The following is a 21,162-nucleotide window of genomic DNA, read 5'->3' as shown; positions in this document are numbered from 1 at the left end:
AAGGAGAAAAAGACAAATTACGAGATCATCTATGGTATTCTACATCTAGAATTGGACAGGACCTAAAACCATTTAGTCTAAAACCATCGTTTTATAGGTGAGGAAACGGCCCAGGGGAATTAAGTGATTTGCCAAGGTTACCATAGCATCATCTTGGGATTGTCAAAGTCATCCAACCTGACTTTTTTCATCATAAAAACAACTTGCCCAAAGTCACTTAGGGAGTAAGAAGGATAGCCAGTATCAGAATTCACTTCTTTTGACTCCAAATCCAATTTGTAGGCCACTACCCCACTAGGGTCCCCCAAATGGGCTAAGGACAGGAATAGTCAAAGTATAAAACAATATACCTAAGATAATGCCCCTTCAACGTGTTGTAGGAGAACAAATATTGGACTTCTAGTCACTAGATCTGGACTCGAGTCCTATCTTGTCTCCTGCAGTTACTGACTACATGGTTCTAGATGGATATGACACTTAACCTGCCTCAGCTTCAGTGTCCTCATCTGTAGAATAATAACAATACTTGCTCTGCCAACCTCAAAGAAAGAAGTGCTTTGTCAGCTCTAAGGAACTTTATAAACAAAAACTAACGAGTCTATATTTAGAGTACTGGACAATCATAATTAATTATAATTAATCATAAGTGATATTCATAATGATTACCCTTTGCCACTACAAATTCTGAATTATCAAAAAGATCCCTCATTAAATAATGGCTATTCTCCTGTTGTTATTACAGCAGGAAAACAAGTTAAATATTGGAGTGAAAATTGCAATCCAAAGGTAGGTAGGTGGGGGTTCATAACCACATATCCTCTAGCGGATATTAGAGGTGGCTAGGCTGAGGCACCTTGGTGGCATAGTGGGTTAAACTGCTGGGCTTGGAGTCAGGAAGACCTCAGGTCAAATCCTGTCTCAGATTGACTAGCTGTATGACTGCACAAGCTATTTAACCTCTGTTTGCCTCAGTTACTTCATCTGCAAAATGAGGGTAATAATACTTATCCCAGTTTTGTTGTGAGTATCAAATGAAAATTTATTTGTAAAACCCTTTGCAAATCTTAAAGCACCATATAAATCCTATTATTATTATTACTATTGCTGTTGAAAGAGCTATAGTCACAGCATCCAGAGTAAATGTTGCATAGAACATTAAATGACCTTGAAAATAGCCTGAGTTGATGGATCAGCTGGAGAAAGCATGGGAGGGGATCATGTCTGGCAGACAGCAGTGCTATGACACTAGTAGAAGACATTCCAGCTTTGTATCAGAGATATGAGTTGCCTCTACATGCATATGCTGTGCTTATACATTCACACACACATCCCTTCATGTATGGATGCCTATTTGATCACTTTTTGAGAATATCCTCCTCATAATTTCTGTAAAGGTATGCAATTTACACTGGGCGTGTATGTTTTTGCTGAAGATTGAGATTGAGGTTGGGAAGGAAGAATACTCTATTATTATTTACAATGCTACTTTATGAAATACCTTTGTATTTCATACAAAGTCATCTTGCTGACTAGTCAAAAGCAAAATACTTTGGTGGGGGCTTATGAGCTGTGATTTGGAGAGAATTCTGACTCACAAAATACCTAGAACTTGAAGTAGCCAACTGAGAGACCAGAGTGAGTCCCTCACACTACATTGTAGTCCTAAATCCTATGGTCCACTTAGTTTTACATGTTTCCATGGTTACCCGTATAGTTATTTCACAAATCCATGGTTCTGTAACCAATAAAATGAGTAAGTGGAGGCAAAAGCTCATCAATTTGAAAAGACTTAAAAATAGAATCACAAAAATATTAGCTACAGTTTAGTGTGCAATAATTATTGGACCTCTGAGCTACAGCATTTTTAATTTTTTTACCCATTAGTTTTTTAGTAGTCTAAAGACTGATTCTCTGCTGTTTCTGAATCACTCTCCTTTCAGATTATCTTCCCCGTATTCCATATTTTTTATATGTACCTAGTTCAGTGAGGGGGAACCTGCGGCCTCGAGGCCACATATGGCCTTTTGACTGAATCCAAACCTCACAGAATAAATCCCCTTAATAAAAAGATTTGTTCTGTAAAACTTGAACTCAGTCAAAAGGCTACACCCAAGGACATAGGTTTCCCACCCCTCAAGTTATTTACATACCTTCTGTTCCATTATAACTTGAGGTTCTTGAGGTCAGGGACAATTTTTTGCCTATCTTTTATCTCTAGTGCTTGGCATAGTGCATGGCCCATAGTAGTTGTTTAATAAATGTTTATTGACTGTCAGACTCAGCACCTTCACAAATATGTTGGTCATAAGAACAACAATCCACATTTACATAGGTAATAACCCTTTTGCTTTGAGTATCCAAGGGGAATCTATACCCCATGTGCTTAGGGGCTAAGATCCAAGAGTGTGTGGTCCTGCTGAGAACTTCCAGGTGATGGAGGCCAGCCCACTGCAGCTCTAGCTGAGAAGAGGAGGCTGGGATACAGGGTTTGGCCAGGATGGTTTTGGGGTGCTTGTGCTATCTGGGGGTTCCAAGTTTGAAATGTCGATAGAATAAAATTTGTGTATTTAAGCACAGCTATTTTCAGTTTTTGGTGAGTTGTAATATTACTTTGGGATTAGGGTATTATCATCTGCAAAGAAATGAGTTAGGTCTAAGATATTTCAAATTCTTCATGTTCAACAACCACTCTGTCCCCTACTCCCACACAGTAAGCCCTAATCCCCCCAACCTTGCGTGTTACTGGCCTGCTAAGGTTCAACTCTGAATGACCTCCACAACCAGATTGCTGTGTCCCTGTTCCCAGACTGCCCAGAATCCTTGGCGAGAGCTATGAAATCATCATGATTTCACCTGCTATAAATTTATGGAGCGTAACTTCTTCTGGACCCTCACAGTTGCAGGAAAATCCTTCTTTTCAACTCTCATCGATTCTCTATGTTGTTTCCCACAGGCGCTGTTTCAAATCTTTTCCTCTCTTCTGAAACATATAACATCCTTCACCCCTTACACACATATCGGATGATCTAGCTTCCTATTTCACTTAGAAGACTGAGGTCGTCTGAAGTAAGCTTCCTCAACTTTCCCACTCTGCAACTAAAAACTTTTGAGTGTCTTTACCCATTTCCCTCTTGTTTTAGGATGAGAGTCCCTACTCCTTGCCAAGATTAATCCATCTGTGCTCTTGATTTATCCCTTCTGCCAACTCTCGAACTACACTCAAATCATCCCATCATCTCTAAAACACTTTCCATCTTTCTCTCTTCATCGGCTCTATGCCGTTTGCATTAGCTTCCCCAAACTGCTCTTTGAAAGTCTTTTCTTAGCTCTCCTAACTTATCAAACCCGCTGGTCACCAAACTTCTCGAAAGTGTAGTCTATAATAAGATGGGGATAATTGATGTGGGAGGGGTTATAGAATGACAGGAGCACTAACACAACATTGGTGGAGCTATGAATTAGTGATAGCACTCAGGAAAATAATTTGGAATTATTCAGAGAAAGTAGCTAAAATGTCTATCCTCTTTTCCTCAGAGGCATATCCCAAAGAAATCAAAGTCAGAAATAAAGGTTCAATATCCAACAAAATATTTACAGAAGCACCATTTGTAGTAAAGCAAAGAACTATAAACAAAGTTCACCTCCATTAATTAGGGAATGAATAACTAAACAAATTGTATTACATCAGTGTGATAGTGGCATGTTACTGCCTTATGAGAAACAATGAAATGAAGACTACAAAGAGACATAAGAAGACATATATCAACTGATGCAAAGTGAAGTAAGCAGAACCAGGAAAACAACCAATAAATGGAAAGAAAAACAACATTCAATTTGAAAATGGAAACTGAAGACTATAATGTGATTATAATGACCCAAAGAAGAGACATGACTGGGGAACTCTGGGTGTGAAATGATGCATATTCTTCTATTGGACTGGACTGATGTGTTTGTTGGTTAGATTTGCTGAATAGCTTTTTTTCTCCCTTTTCTTTTTATTTATTATAAAGGATGGCTGTCTGAGTAGGATGGGGATGTATTAGAAAATGAAGGTAACATAACCCAAAGTGAATTTACTATAGAATCTTTTATTGTTGTTGTGTCGTTTTTCAATTGTGTCTGACTCTTGGTGATCCCACTTGAAGTTTTCTTGGCAAAGGTACTTTAGTAGTTTGCTATTTCCTTCTGCAGCTCATTTGACAGATGAGGAAACTGAGGCAAGCAGGGTTAAATGACTTGTCCAGGGTCACACAGCTAGTAAAACAGAATTTTAGGATCATACATCTAAAGCTGGAGTGGCCTGGAGTCAGGAAGACTCATCTTCCTGAGTTCAAATCTGTCCTCAGACACTTATTAGCTGTGTGACCCTGGGAAAGTCACTTAACCCTGTTTGCCTCAATTTTCCTCATCTGTCAAATGAGCTGGAGAAGGAAGTGGGAAACCACTCCAGTATCTTTGCCAAGAAAACCCCAAGTGGGGTCACCAAGAGTCAAACACAATTGAAAAACAACTTAACAACAACAATTGTAGGTCTTCCAATTCAGGCCTTCATTTTGCGGATGGGGAAATGGAGTTCTAGAGGGATCAAATGATTTATCCAGTGGCAGAGCTGGCATTTGAACCCAGGTCCTCTGACTCCAAAGCTAGCACTCTCCTCAGCCCCACATTGCCTCCAGAATGTTTTCCCTATTACCTATTACACTCCTTGGCTTCCTTATTTCACTCCATGACATCATCATACACCCCATTTCACAAAGTTGAAATTGGGGTATTATCTCAGACTTTTCTCTCTTTTAAAAACCAGTTGTCAACTACGCCTGAGGTCTCTCGAACTGTGCACCTCTCCCTTCTGTTTTTGTTATCACCCCACCTCTCATTTCCCACACAGCCATCCCCTTATCAGCTTTCACACTATTCCACTCTGTGTTCAACTCAGCAAAATGTGACTACTCAGCATTCCCCTCACACTCCCCAGGCTGTCCCACCTTTGGGCCGTGCTTACATTGCTCCTTCTCCCTAAAATTTTCTATCCTCATCTCTATCTATTCGAATCATATCATATTATCAAGCTGAAATCTGGCCCATTTCAAATGCCACATCCTCCACGAAGCTTCTGCTCATCTTCCTGGTGAGTTCTCCTTTCAGATACTCAATAGCATCGCTTTTCTAGGCTTGTCCTATGCCATTTCATATTGTAGTTATAAGTATGTGCTGTGATAACAAAACACTTATATAGAACTTTAAGGTTTGCAAAACACTTTGTGAACTTTGTCTCATTCTGTTCTCACAACAACCTTATGAGGTACATATGTTACTGCAGGTATGATCTCCATTCTACAGATGAGGAAACTGAGGCTCAGAAAAATTAATTGACATATCCATGATCCCACACATAGTATGTATTGGAGGTGGAATTTGAGGTTTTCCTTCTTCTGCCCTCCACTTACTGTGACATACTGCTTCTCTGTCTGATCATTAACTACCCCCAAATAGATTGTGAGTTCAGTCAAGACATGTGTATTTAAGTATTGTACGTCTCTGAGGAAGAGGCAGCCTGCAGTGGTGTTTACAGAGCTGCCCTTTATATTCAAAAAGATCTGGGTTCAAATCCTGACTCTGACATACTGTCTGTGTGTGATCCTGGACAAGCCACTTAACTTCTCAGTTCCTGAGCCCTGAGAATCTCTAAGACTGTAAGCTGCTGAACAGCTGCCAATCTGCATTGGTAGGAGTTCCCTTTTTGAGAGAAAGGAAGGAAACAAGCATTGATTATGCGCCAGCTCTATGCTAAGTGATTATACAAATATCATCTCATTTGATCCTCACAACAGCCCTGGGAGGGATGTGCTATTATTATTATCCCCAATTTACAGTTCAGGAAACTGAGGCAATCAGGTTAAACAACTTGGAGGGTCACTCAGCTAGTAAATACATGAGGTAGAATTAGAATTCAGGTCTTCCTGATTCCAGGCCCAGTGCTCTATCTGCTGAAATCACAGGTCACCTCTCCCCCTAAAAAAAACAGTGTCCCAGTATTTTGCATAGAGCAAATACTAAATAAATGTTTGTTGTTGTTGTTGTTCCGTCATTTTCAGTCATTTCTGACCCTTCATGACTCCTTTTTGGGTTTTGTTTGGCAAAGATTCTGCAATGGTTTGCCATTTCCTTCTCCAGCTCATTTTTACAGATGAGAAAACTGAGGCAAACAGGGTTAGGTGACTTGCCCCGGGTCACGCAGCTAGTAAATGTCTGAGGCCAGATTTGAACTCAGGTCTTACTGACTCCAGGCCTGGCACTCTATCCACTGTGCCACCTAGCTGCTGGTTTAATATTAAAAGTGGTAATAAAAGTGGAAAGTGCTGATGATACATGGATAAAGGGAGAGAACAGCCCTTGAGTGAAATTCAAAGGATGCTGAATTGGAACGTGATTTCAACACAGGCAAGTAGAATGAAAAGACAGATAGATCTAAAGGAGTTAAGAACACAGCAGGAAAAAAAAAAAGCAAAATAAGGTCCTGATTAAAAATGCAAATGAACCCCCATGGGGAAAGACAAGTGAAAATACAGACGCAGCACTCAGTGAGTGAATGATACTTCGGGTAACAAAAAAAAAAAAAACAAAACAAAAAACCAGCAACAACAACAACAAAAAAAAACCTCCTGCTCTGAGATCACCTTGGAGAAACTGAGAGCGAGTAAGGTTCCCAGCTGCTTCTTGGTACCTAAGGATGCTGGGGTGGACAGACAATGAGGGGACTCCCTTGATCAACAGAGGGCAGAATACAGGGCAGCCCTGCCCATAGTGGAGAGGCCAGCCAGAGCTGCTCCTGCCAAGTACTAGTCACACCCTGACTATTCCATCTGCTTGTAAGAAGCCCAAGCAGGGAGGGTAAGCCAAGAGCGGACTCAGAAAACACCCAGAATAGAAAGAGGAAGTCCCCAGAACTGCTTAAAGGAGTCAAGGGGGTAACAGCAGAGGCCGGCAGCATGGGCAGTGGCTAACCAGAAGGTGGAAGAAGCTTCTGTGTCTGGGGCTCTGCCCACATTTTCATTTTCTTCTGCTACCACCAGCCTAAATCTGACTGCCCTAGAAATGTGAGCACCATCCTGCCTGGCTCTCTGGGTCTGGGATCCCTGCTACCTTCAATCTGAGAGTCAGAACAGCCAAAATGCTTTACTATGGCACTTTATTGATGCAGCTAAGTGGCATAATGGAATCAGTGCCACATCAGGAGGCAGGATAGACCTGACTTGGAATCCTGCCTCAGACCCTGAGTAGCTGCATTGCCCTGAGCAATTCACTTAAACACTCCCAGCCTCAGTTTCCCCATCTGAAAATGGAGTTAATAAAGCACCTACTTCACAAGGTTGTTGTAAGGATCAAATGAGATAATATATGTAAAGTTCCTTGCAAACCTCATAGCTCTTTACAGTTATCCCTTCCACATTGTGATTTTCCCCACTATAGTTTCGATATCTCATGGGTTGGCGTAAGAAATTAAGAAGGAATCTCTTGGGAGTTTTGTGGAAGCTGCATACAACATGTGAAGGCCAGCAGATGACACAGAAAAGGTTTAGAAACTCAGAAATACATAAAACATATGTATAGTATTGTATAATATCAATATATTTTATCATTTAATACCTTAATAATTCAGACCTTCTCTGGTATGAAGGGAGGGCAAAAAAAATTTACTCAGACTTTCCAGAGAAGGGGGGGGGAGAGTACCATTCCCATAACCACCTTGATGCGGAAGGGATAAATAACTGTATAATGCTATCTGTGGAGTTAAGGGTCAAAACCAGGTTGTTTTTATTTGTCCTTCATTCTGGAAGAGGACCATGACATCAGGGAGGTGATGCCAAGACATGTAAATGAATTGGATTTCAGTGAGGCAGGGCTGTGCAAAGTCACCAGCCTCACTTTCTCCTCCGGAGCCGTCTGAGTCCAGTGATGAGATATAGATCAGGACGACTGGAGATGGCCCGGTCAAAACTGATTGAAGGGGAAGAAAGAATGGAAGACAGCCATAGGGATAGACGATCTCCAGTTAAACTCAATCTGACCTTGACGGAAGGGGCAACACAAAGCCTTTCTCCCTTTCTCCCAGCCATTCCCAGATGTGTTAGGCACAGTTCAAAAGGGCATCCAGACTCCATTTTCTCAGTGTTCCAGTCTATCTTGGCTGTGGGTATAGAGGCTGGTAAAGGATATTTTGGCACTCACTGAAGACCAAATTCCTCTGGTTTTGCTATACAAGCTCCTCATTTTCCTCACAAAACAAACAAACAAGCAAAACAAACCAAAGAAATGAAAGAAGGAAATGAACTGAGAGAAGTAGAGGTCTCATTTCCTATAAGCAAGGTTGGCCCAAGCAAAAATGTGAAGTTTATGTTCTGGTGCCTCCAGCTGTCCATTTCCACGTTCAAGCTCCCTGAGTGGCGTCCATTCTGAGCTCTCTTCTCTGGCACCAAAACTCCTGCTTTCTCTCTTCTCTCTTCTAATCATAGACTTCCAGAATTAGAAGCATCACCTGAGAGAGCGTTTTCCCTAAACTCTTTACTGCCTAACTGAAGAAACTGAAGCCCAGGGAGGTTGTGACTTGACTGAGGTCAGTCGGTTGATAAGAAGGAAAAACCGATGCTGAAATCTTAGTCTCTTGACACTGGCCTAGTTCTGTACCTTTTCCAGGATACCTCTTATGAACTCAGAATTATGATAAAGACCAGATGAGATAAAGTAGGCAAAGGATTTTGCAGACCTTGAAACACTATATAGATGAGAACTATTATTGTTGTTGTTCAGTGTGGTCTGATTCTTTGTGACCCTGTGGACCATAGGATGCCGAGACTGGCCATGGAGTTTTCTTGACAAAGATACTGGAGTGGTTTGTCATTTCCTTCTCCAGTGGATTAAGGCAAACAGAGATTAATGACTTGCCCAGGGTCACACAGCTAGTAAGTGTCTGAGGCCAGATTTGAATTCAGGTCTTCCTGACTCTAGGCCCATGCTCTATCTCCTGAACCAGCTAGCAGCCTCTGACCTGTTAATACCCCTTAGGAAAGGACTAAGACTGGAAGGGGGAGAGGGAAAGAAGAAATTATTATTATTATTAACCATTAAGAATAATGTAGTTAATAATAAGAATAAGAATAAAATAGTTAACAATTAATATAATTAACATAATATAGTTAACATTTAAATTTAAGGTTTGCAAAATGCTTTATAAACATTATATCAATTTATCATCATAATAGTAGGTGCTATTATTATCACCACTTTATAGATGAGGAAACTGAGACAGTAAAGTGACTTGCCCAGAGTGATACAGCTACTAAGTGTCAGAGGCCAGATTTGCGCTCATGTCTTCTGACTCCAGGTCTAGCATTTTATCCATTGTATCACCTACATTGCAATGGGGATGTTTGCATCTGAACAGAAGACAAAGCTTCAAGCCAATGGAAGAATGATAATGTCATATGGCCCTTTTCAGTTTTATAAAGCCTTACATACATGGTTCATTGCATCCTCCCTATAACCCAGCAGGATGAGGATAGAGGGTATGGAATAGGGATTACTCCAGATGAGCAAACTGAGGCTGTGGAACCCACACAAGGTCATAATAGCTTACACATAGCATGGTGAGAAGTAGAACCAGGTCTTCTAATACTCCATTTTTTTTTTTTTTTTAGTGAGGCAATTGGGGTTAAGTGATTTGCCCAGAGTCACACAGCTAGGAAGTATTATGTGTCTGAGGCTGGATTTGAACTCAAGTCCTCCTGACTCCAGGGTCAGTGCTCTATCCACTGTGCCACCTAGCTGTCCCAATACTCCACTTTCTAGCAACAGTTTTGCTTCCTTTGTAAGTCTTGTCATCATTCCCTGACATCATGGTACTCTTTGAGAAGGAAGGACAAACCACAGCAACTGAGATCATGCCCCACCTAGGATCTCATCATCATACCGATTGACTCAGTTTTTGATCCTCAAGGGCTTCTCCCCTACCCCTTCCCCCATCCCCATTGGAGGGTGGAGCAGTAAACTCCTACAGCCTTCTTTACAGAGAGCTGGCACCTGAACTTTCCAGGTAATTCTACTTTCCATTAGCAGCTCAGCTTGAATCTCCTGCATCTCCCTACTTTTCAGCTTCCTTCTGGGTACTAACTTCCCCCCATTAGAGTGTAAGTTCCTTGAGGGCAAAGACTATCTTTAGTGATCTGTTCAAGGTTACGAATGTAGGAAGTGGGAGGGCAGGCATTGGAACTCAGGTCCTCTAGCTCTAAAATCCAGCATGCTTCCTGCTACTTTAGAGGGAGGAAAAAGAGGAGTATCTTAGCCTTTTGGTGGTCCCTAAGAATCTCATTTCAGTTAAGTGATTCAGTGGATAGAGGGCCAGCACTGGAGTCAGGAAGACTTCATCTTCCTGAGTTCAAATCCGGCCTCAGACATTTTTTAGCTGTGTGACCCTGGGCACCCTGTTTGCCTCAATTTCCTCATCTGTAAAATGAGCTGGAGAAGGAAATAGCAAATCACTCCTGTATCTTTGTCAAGAAAACACCAAATGGGGCCATGAGAGTCACCTGGACATGGCTTAAAATGACTGAATGACAAAAAACTCATTGTGAAGGTGGCTGCCTGATTGTAAGGCCATGCTTGGACAGAGAAGCAAGTTTTTTATTCATTTGGGCCCAGGAGGGGAGTGCAGGGTGGTATTTACTCACTTGGCGGTCATAGGAAAAGATGGACCTTAACTTTTAACAATTATTGGATAATTGAAAGGTTCACAAGGTCATTTGAAGAAGTTTTTAAAACTAGACCATTTCTGAGGGTGGTTAGAGTGGGATTAGCCTGGATGACCTTGTGTAACAGTTTCCTATTGCTTCGAGGATCAAATATGAACTCCTCCGTATGATTTTTAAAGCCCTTCACGATCTTACCTTTCTAGATGTATCACCTACTATGTCTTCCAGCTAAACTGGCTTCTTTGCTCTTGTCCCAACTCCCCATTCCAGCTCCTGCCTCTCTCTGTACCTTGGCTTGGGCTTGGCCCCATCCTTAATTGAAATATACTCCCTCCCCTCTTCCAAAGATACTGGTTTGCCATTTCCTTCTCCAGTTCATTTTACAGAAGAGGAAACTGAGGCAAACAGGGTGAAGTGACTTGTCCAGAGTCACATAGCTAATAAGTGTCTGAGGCCAGATTTGAACTTAGGAAGATGAGTCTTCCTGACTTCAGGCCTGACACTCTATCCACTGCACCACTGAGATGATCTCTAAGGACCTTATTTCCTTAAAGCTCAGCGCAGGCCCTACCTCCTTGGGGAAGACCTTCCTGGTCTCTCTCCCTTACCTGGAAGTTAATAGTAATCTGGTCCTCCCCTACTTCTTGTACCCCACCCCTGGTAGAAAAGAAGCTCCTTGAGGGCAGGAATTTTTGTCTTTGTATTCCCAGACAGACATCTACAACGAGATTTTAGGGACCACTGAAAAGCTGACCTCCTCCCTCCTCTGTGCCTAGCACTGTACCTGGTTTGTCTAAGCGTTTAATGAATGCTTGCTGATTTGAATGAATTGAGTTGAATTGAATTGAATCACGTAATATTGTAGTTATATGTGTTTGTATTATTTTTGTATTATTGTATTATATGTGCCAGCTAAATGAAAACAGGAACCCTTAGGCTGTGAGTTCCTTGAGGGAGGGCACTGTTTTTGCTTTGGTTTTCTATTTCCAACATAAATGCTTCCCAAATTGACTTGACTACTCAGTCCTAAGAAAATGTTGCCTCTCTCTCAGTATCCAGTGCATGCTTTGTCATGGTGGGTGCCTGCTGAGTAATTGATGACATTTATAAAACGTTTTCTAGCTTTTAGTCCGTTTGATTCTCCCAACAGCCTGGTGAAGTATTACTCCCATTTTACAGAAAACGAAACTGAGGACCAGGGAGGTTCCTCACAGTCACATGATAAATGTCAGAGGCAGGACTGAACCAGGGTCCCTCCTGACTTGATGTTGGCAATCACTATAACTCTCCTGCCCCAAGTGAGATTCTTTTCTCCTCCTCCCCTTAAGGACCACCCTGGTTCCCCCCATAATGTCTCACAGACCTGGTTCAGAAGACTTATTCTAGTACCTTGTCTCTATTGCTTGTTTCCAACTTTTCCAACTCATCCTGTGTATAACTTGTTTGTATATAGCTATTTGCATGTTGTCTCTCCCATTAGACCATGAGCTCCTCAGGAGCAAGGACCCTCTTTTCCCTTTGTTTGCATTTTCAGTGCTTAGCCCAGTGCCTGGCACATAGTAGGCACTTAACAAATGTTTGTTGACAGACTCTCTGTTACAGGGATTTTTTTCTTACCATTTTGATTGTTCCCCTGGTTCTTACACAAGCTAACTAGATAAAAAAAAAAAAAAACAACAGGAATATTGTTTGGTGCTTTCAGATTTTAGTAGAGTAGGTATTTTTATTTAGTCTCCTTTTCTCTAACAAAATAAATCATCAACAGCCTGTAAAATCTTTCTTGCCTGAGGTCTCCTAGAGGCATTTCATAATTTTCATTGCCGTGCTTCAGGCCCCTTGCCATTTAGCCCCCTGTAATTCTGCTGGTGCGGGAGGGCAGTTCCCTCACAGACCTAAGGGCCCCTATCATTCTCCCTGAAAGCTCTTGCTATCCATCACCTTTCCCTAGTTTTATCTTCCTGCAGTTTCGGCTGCCTACGACTAGAGCCCGTGAGTGTGTCACCGATACATCTTTACCATCTTCCCTTGGAGCAGTGAAAGAAAATGACTGCTCCGGAGGGAGTTCCAGAGCATCCGGCCCCCCCAAAAGGCAATGTGGTATCACGGAAGCGGCTCTGAGTCTGAAGTCAGAATTCAAGGACGTAGAGCTGGAAGGGACCTTAGACATTTTCTAGGCCAAGAGAAGCTCAGAGAAGGCAGGCATCTGGCCCAGGAGGTCACGTAGAGGAAACTTCAGAGCCAGAACTCCCGTCTAGGTCTTATCTCATCCAAATGAGCCCACAGCTCCAAAGGACTATGGATGGCACTGCGAAAAATCTCATTTTTCTCACCCGTGAAATGGGTGTAATGATGCATTCAGTCTCTACCTTATAGGGTCATTTGGAGCAAACAAGGTAAAGTACATAGAGCATTTTGTAATTTAAAGCACTAAATGAATAGAGTCAAACTCTAACGTAGTTCTGGGTTCCAACATAGTCAAACTGCGTTCAAGCCTCATCTCTGACTGTGTGACTTAGGACAACTGTCTTTTTTTTTTTTTATAATTTTTGAAACCCTGACACTTTTTTTTTTGTTTTGTTTTTCAAGGCAATTGGGGTTAAGTGACTCACCCAGGGTCACACAGCTAGTAAGTGTCAAGCGTCTGGTCTGAGACCTGAATTTGAACTCAGGTCCTCCTGCTTCCCATGTCCACTGTGCTCAGGACAACTGTTTTAACCTGTCAGTCTTCTAGATCAGTGGTTCTCAGAATGTGCTCCTGGGATCCCTAGGGAGTCCCTTATGCCTTTCAGAGAGTCCATGAAGGCAAAATTATTTTCATAGTAATACTAAGACATTTTAATTTCTAATATGGTAAATAACAATAGCTAGAACCCACATAAACAAAATTTCTTTGGAATCCCAAATGATTTTTCAGAATATAAAGGGGTCTTGAGACCAACAAGTTTGAGATTCATTACTCTCTAAAACTGTAAGTTGTAAATGTGCTGACATGCTGAGGTAAAGGGAGTTTCCTTCTTCTGGAGGTTAATGAAAGTAAGATCCTATATATACGTTTTGTTTGGTCGTTTTTCAGTCATGTCTGACCCTTTGTGACCCTATTTAAGGGTTTTCTTGGCAAAGACACTGGAGTGGTTTGCCATTTCCTTCTCCAGATCATTTGACAATGAGGAAACTGAGTTAAAAAAGGTTAAGTGACTTGCCCAGGGTCACGCAGCTAGTAAGTGTCTGAGGCCAGATTTGAACTCAGGAAGACGAATCTTGCTGAGTTTAGGCCTGGTGCTCTGTGCACTCTGGCGCCACCTAGTGGCACTCATATATAAGTAATGTTTGTATATAGCTATTTGCATGTTGTCTCTCCCATTAGACCATGAGTTCTTCAGGAGCAAGGACCCTCTTTCCCCTTTGTTTGCATTTTCAGTGCTTAGCCCAGTGCCTGGCACATAGTAGGCACTTAACAAATGTTTATTGCCATTGGAAGAAGTATAATTGGAGCTAGATAGCAAAGACTGGAGGTTGTTGGAGGAGTGGAAGTATATAAGTATATATAGATATACATTTATACGTATATATACATACATATGTATATCTATGTGTGTATATCTATCTACCTATCTCTCTCTCTCTCTCTTAATATGAGACTGTCAGGAGAGAAATCAGAAAGGGACAAGTCTGATTAAGCCAGGGCAAAATGGCTATTGAACCAGCCTTTCCCCGCCTCCTCTGAATGGCAGAGGGGGTGGGAAAGGGGAGCTAGGCCTCAGTTTTCTCTTCTGTAAAGTGAGGGGCCTGGACAAGATGATGTCTAAGGTGCCTTCTAGCCCCAAATCCTTGGATCCTCTTTCCATTACACTGCATTGCCTTTGGAAGAGGGAGGGCGCTCAGCAGCTGCCAAGCAGTCATTGTCTTTCGCTGCTCCAAGAGAAGGTGGTAAAGATGCATCAGTGACACATTCACGGGCTTTGGTAGCAGGCAGCTGGGGCTGCAGAGAGATAAAACTCGGGGATGTCTACAAATGAATGAAAATCATGTTACATATTTGACTTTTCAGCTTGAGTAAGAAGCTGACCACAATGAGCGAAATCCTTTCAGTTCCTTGGATGAAAGGTCTTCAGAAATTCGCGTTAATGCAGCGGTTGGGAAATTGTAATTGAATCATAGGTTCATAGATTTAGATTGGGAAGAGACCTTAGAGATCATCTAATTTCACCTCCTTTATTTTACAAAAGAGGACAGGGAGGCCTAGAGAAGAGGGAGGAAACTTGGCTAAGGCCAGTCAGCTAACAAATTAGTAAAGCTACAATTAAAACTGATCTTCCTTCTCCAGATCCTACGTTGTATAAGATTCAGTGTACTTACCTCATACTTCTCCCTTCCATATGGGTATATTGAAATATGTCTTGTCCCACTTGGACACTTTTATTTACTCTATTCCCTAAGACTTTTGGGATCCAGACCTATGATTCTTTCCTTCCTTCCTTCCTTCCTTCCTTCCTTCCTTCCTTCCTTCCTTCCTTCCTTCCTTCCTTCCTTTCTCTCTCTCCCTCTCTCTCTCTTTCTCTTTCTTTTTTATCATTGGTATTGGGGAAGGCACTGTATGTAAACTTTCTCTGTTGATGCCAGGCAACAACTGAGTCCCTCTGTAATTTATATTCCAGAAGAGTCCCCTGGAATGCTACGAGGTTCGATGAATTGTTCGTGATCTCACAACTAGTACAGGGTGTCCCAAAAGTCTTAGTGCAGTTTTAAGCTTTAAGAAAAATAAATGCCGCAAACTTATTTTTAAAATCATTTGAAAGTTAAACTATTAATATTTCTTATATGCTTACTGAGTTTTGTGAATTTTTAGCAAAACATTTTAATTTCAACAAGGTGAATCACCCTGTTACTATGTGTTGCTGTATGTTGACGCTTTCTCAGACCTGAGGATTAGTGGAGCGGATCCTCTTGCTTGTTCACCTCAGTTACCCGATCTATCTCCACTAGTCTCTTTTCTTTCAAAACTGTCATGGATGCATCAAAACCCTTTTGTTTGGATGATTTTAAGGCTAAAATGCAATCTTTTCGATCACTGAGCAAGCAACTGATGAAATTTTTTACAAAATTCAAAAATTCACTAAAGCGATGTTCAGCATGAGGCAGTGGTCATGTGAAATTTTAATAAGAAAGTTAGCAATATTTTCAAAATGTATAATTAACCTTTGAAGTGTTATTTTTGGTAAGTTAGTAGCATTTGTATTTCTGAAGTTATTAAAGCTTAAAACTGCATTAAGATTTTTGGGACACCATGTCAGAAGTAGTACTTGAACCCATCTACTACAACTATTCCCATGATGCCTTTCTGTCTATACCTGAAATGAATGTAGTTTCCATATAAAAACTCAGAGTACATAGTTTGACAAAGCATGTTTCTTTTGTCAAGAGTTATTAGAAGGACCCATTCTTTTTTTGAAGTTGCAACTGTCCTGGTTTTGCCAGGGCATGAGTATGGTTCAGATAGATAGCTAGCTAGCTAGCTAGAGAGACAGAGAGACAGAGAGAAAGAGAGAGAGAGAGAGAGAGAGAGAGAGAGAGAGAGAGAGAGAGAGAGGTAGATAGATATACACACATAGATATACATATGTATGTATATATACGTATAAATGTATATCTATATATATTTATATACTTCCACTCCTCCAACAACCTCCAGTCTTTGCTGTCTAGCTCCAATGATATTTCTTCCATGAAGCCTTCCTTGATTTCCCTAGTGAAATTCCTGATTGAAGTTGTGTATCTCTTTTGCATTTCTCATGTCCCGCTTTGTGTTATAGCTATTAATACGAGCTCCTTGAAGGCAGGGTTTGCTTCACTTTTGTCTTTGCATCACTAGTGTGTGGCATGTACTAGGTGCTTAATAAACACTGGCTGAAATGAGTTTAATGAAATTGAATATAGTGACTTCTCGTGCTAGACTGTAAGTTCCAAGAGGGCAGGGATTGGGTCCTATTTATCTTTGTATCTCCCTCCAGTCCAGCATAATGCTCTAAGTTCCAGGCGTGGGGAACCTGTGGCCTCGAGGCCATATGGGGCCCTCTAGGTCCTCAAATGTGGCCCTGATTAAGTCAAAGGGCTGTACTTGAGGACCTAGAGGGCCCCATATGGCCTGGAGGTCATGGGTTCCCCACCCCTGCGGGTCTAAACATAGGGATAGGGACTAGACCTGGGACATCATTGGTATTGGGGGCTTTCAGGTGGGGAAACTCCCTCTCCCAATATGGGTCAACACCTTCTCTGTTAACTCATAATCATAGGGAGAGATCACTAGAGCTCTGTACACAGTAAGGGATTAATACTTGTTCACTGGATCGTTGCTAAATTGAGTTAATGAGAACATAGACAAGGGATCAAATGTGGCCACGGCCAAATGCTGGCCCGTGCAGCCTGGTTGCTGCAGCACTGGGTGAGAATGGGAAGCTGAGCACTGAATAGCCATCAGTGGGAACTGCTTTCTTGGGCTTCTAGAGCACTTGGACCGGCTCCCAGCTCAAGGTTTTTGGTTATTCCTTGGACCATTACCAAGAAACATTGTAGTAAGTTCCTGAATTTGCCTGTGAGTGCATTGGCTGGGCTGGCCCTGGGCTGTCTAGTAAAGGGCTTCTAGTGGATCTCACTGACTTCCCAGCTTTCTTCCCTGATGGTGGATCTAGACCCAAATCCCCATACCTAGAGTACACATGGGATCCACACGTTTTCAGGACCTCAAACTGTACCATTCTACTCAAACTGTACCATTTTACTCAAACCGACCCCTGTTTAGAATGTATGACAGTCCAGCTCTATCTAAAGAAATCTAGTCTCTCTCCTCATTTCCACCTCCTGGTTTCCCTGGCATCCTTCGATGCTAAAATCTTACCTTCTGTCTTTCCTGATTACCCTTTAATGCCAGTGCCTTCTCCCTGTTGATTTTCTCCAATTTATCCTTTATATAGTGGCAGCTAGGTGGTGCAGTGGATAGAGTGCCAGACCTAGAATCAGGAAGACTTGTTTTCATGGGTTCAAATCCAGCCTCAGACTAGCTGAATGACCCTGGACAAGTTACTTATTCCTGTTTGCCTCAGTTTCCTCATCTGTCAAATGAGCTGGAGAAGGAAATGGCAAACCACTTCAGTATCTTTGCCAAGGAAACCTTAAATTGGACCACAGAGAGTCAGACATAACTGAAACAACTAAGCATGTCAAAGGCAAGTCACCCCCCACCTCCCACGCATTCATGTGAAGCCTTATTCATTTCTCAAAGCTGGGTTTTAGGGACCCTTGAGACTTATTTCCTGTTTATAGAGAAATACTAGTATTAGTAGAAAGGGCATGATCCCAGCCAACAGTTGTCCCCACTTCATATAGAATTACCACATTGGAAAGAACACAGTTTCTAGCATTAGAGGACCTGGGTTTGACCTATGAATTTTGTTGCCCTTGAGACCTTGGGTAGGTCTCTCAGCCCCCGTTTCCTCGTCCGTAAAATAAAGTTGTACTAGATAGCCCCTGAAGGTCATTCCAGCCCTTGATATAGGACCCTCTGCCCTCTGTGATGCTCAGACCCTTCTCGAGCTAGGCCAGAGAGTGGCTCCGGGAGTGTTGTTTTTTGCCCGCTGAGCTAGCAGGGTCATCAAGGTTATTGCCTATATGGAGGAAAGCTTTGCTCAGGAGCTGCTAACAAAAATGAGGGATTTCACTGTACTTGGCTATTTGCTTCCTTAGCCTTTGGAAACTAAGAGATCTGAAAAATGAAAGCGGTCAGGGTTTAGGTCAAGGTCTACGTAGCCTGAGATTCCTCAAGGCTTGTAGTACCTTGTAGTACCCACTTGACTTCACAACGGCAGAAGGAAGCCTGACCTGGTGGCCTTTAGGAGTAGCAGCATGGAGCATAAAATCTCCCTGTTTCCCCCCCTTTCTTTCACCCTTAAAGTAAAGCTAATTGAGCAAGCAAGCGTCAGCAACTCTGGGCCTTCTGGTGCTTGGTTCTGCAAGTCCTGTTGACTCGCAGATGTGCTCCACCTTCCCCAAGCAATGCAGCTGTCAGTTCAAATAATCCCTGAATTAGAGGTGGAAGGAAACTTGGAGGTCATCTTGTCCAGGTCTCTCGTTTTACTGATGAGGAAACTAAGGCTAGGAGGGGTTAAGGAACCTGCCAAGCTCACCCACAGATGGCATCTGAGCCCTCTGACTCTAAGCCTTCTGAGCCCAGCATTTCTTCTACAGCATCATGCAGCCTTCTGGGGTATGGGGGTGGACATAACGTCCACTCCCACTCAGAGGGAGTGGAACTGATGAGTCTGAAGTGATTTAAAAAAAGAAACACCTCATAGTTTGAAAAATACAGTTTGAGTCCATAGAAGTCAGGTACAATTTGACTCTTCTCTCCTTTTTAATTCTTTGTGTTGGAATGGAAAAATGGAGAGCTGTGGGAAAAATTAGGGTCCATGCAGAGGGCTGTAAGTCCATAAAATTTAGAGCTGGAAAAGACCTTGGAATTGTGAACATCTCAAAACCATAAAGGGGTCACCCACATCCCCCATACTGATTACTGTAATACAGAGATTTCCAAAGTGGGCAATACCACCCCTTGGGGGTGCTGGAATGATGAATGGAGGTGGTAGTAGCCTCAGGTGCAATTGGGGGGTGTTGAATAAAAATAAGGGGGTGGTAGAAGCAAAAGGAAAGAAGAGAAGACAGGAAAATATTGAAAACCATTTGTACGTGTTTTATCTGTTGTGTAACAAAGTCTAAGTTGTAGTGATTACATTATTTTCCAAATAAACACAAAATGCAAGTTGTAAACGATAAGTGGTGAAGTCCACTGACAGGCCTTAATAAGCAAGTGTTGGCAGGCAAGCATGTGGCATTGTCTGGAAGTCCAGCATGCATAGGCAGGAATACGTGAGTGCAATGACTTGTTTACAATATGACATTACACAGTTACGTGATTCAATATTACATCATCAAAATTTTAATGCAGGGAAAAAATCCACAAATTTACAATAAATTATTAAATTTAAGATATTTTTAAAAATTTATATTATTTTGAAATGATGCAAATTTAAAAAAAAACCATGACAGGATTAAAGAAAGTAGATTTCCAGGGGGGCACTGAGTAATTTTTTTTGAAAAGGGGGCAGTAGGCCAAATAAGTTTGGGAACCTCTGCATTAACACTTCTTTGCTCATTTGTGCGTTGTGAGAGTGAGGAATAAGCTAGTGGCAACAAGCTTGTTGATGCTTTGCCTTGAGACCTTTTCAATGACCCACTCTCTATGTGATGCCTTACATGTTCACTGGAAAGAGACCACAACTTAGCATCAGAAAACCTGGGTTCCAATGCCAGCTCTGCCACCCATTGGTTCTCTGATCTTGAGTTAGTCACTGGTCCTCAGTTCCCTAATCTATAAAAATGAGAGGGTTGGCATGATCTCTAAGGTTTCTTCTAGCTCTAACATGCTGGGATTCTGAGGGGCAGGACTGTCTGATGAAAAGAATGTTCCTAGACTTTTCCTTTCCTGACACTGAGCTTTCCATTCCCCTCTCCCCCAAAGTCCTGTGTTTTCTGTCTGAGATATCTGACTTACTCCTCATGAAAGAAAATCTTGCCAGTTCCTCATTCTTTTATTGAGGGAGATTGAACAGTGGGATGCTTGAACTCTGGCCAGATTTCAAATTGAGCATCTGGATTTCACCCAGAGAAAAACTATCTCCTCTCCTCCCTGGTGCTCCCCCTTCCTCTTTTCCTTTCCCTCTCTTCCCTCTCCCCCTTTATAGCACTCACCTCCGTGCACATCTGGGCTGCAGATATAGCTCCTACACATCCAGGAGTCAACAGGCCGGCCAGAAACAGATAGTGCGTGTAACCTGCCATCACAAAGACCATATGCACTCCAGCCCAGCTGGCCTGTCCAACCTCGAGTCAAGCAGAGGCCATCAATGAAATGTACAACAGCTCAGGAGCACAAAGTGGTGCACTCTGAAAAAAGTGAATGCATGGGTCAAAGCTTTCACCCTTTGGGCAGTTCCTCCCTCCTCCCACAGCAAAAAGAGGAAATCTCTCTGGGCCTGGGCCCCTCCCCACCCACCCACCACCAAAAGTTCAGCCCCACTGGGAGTATGAATGATTAACACAGCACTTCCTGATGGCAAACTTGGTGTACTTGAACAACCCCCTAGGCTAGATGTTTTCAACCTGTGGTCCACAGATGGATTTCACGGGGTCCATGAGCTTGGTTGGGAAATATATATTTATCTTTATTATCACCATAGTTAGTTTCCTTTGTAATCCTATGTATTTTATTTTGTGCTTTTAAAAATGCTAATTTGAGAAGGATCCATAGGCTTCACCAGACTGGGGGGTGGCAGGGATGGAAAGGTTGACACAAAAAAAAGTGAAGAAC

The 21,162-nt window shown here is 42.2% G+C and overlaps 1 protein-coding gene across 1 annotated transcript in view; it reads right to left on the bottom strand.

Annotated features, from left to right (window-relative positions):
• CD180 (CD180 molecule) overlaps positions 1 to 20,783 on the bottom strand; it is a 30,909-nt gene extending 10,126 nt beyond the window's left edge. The window contains exon 1 of the mRNA XM_027863485.1: positions 20,544 to 20,783. Within this exon, the coding sequence (XP_027719286.1) occupies positions 20,544 to 20,645 (102 nt within the window). The 5' untranslated portion in view covers positions 20,646 to 20,783. The remainder of the gene's footprint in view (positions 1 to 20,543) is intronic.
• Positions 20,784 to 21,162: the final 379 nt, after the last annotated feature.

Source organism: Vombatus ursinus, unplaced genomic scaffold, assembly GCF_900497805.2.
Source record: "Vombatus ursinus unplaced genomic scaffold, bare-nosed wombat genome assembly UNPS02014772.1, whole genome shotgun sequence".
Classification (NCBI taxonomy): Eukaryota; Metazoa; Chordata; class Mammalia; order Diprotodontia; family Vombatidae; genus Vombatus; species Vombatus ursinus.
Note: the sequence above shows the minus strand (reverse complement) of the source record. Positions and strands in the feature narration are given on the sequence as shown.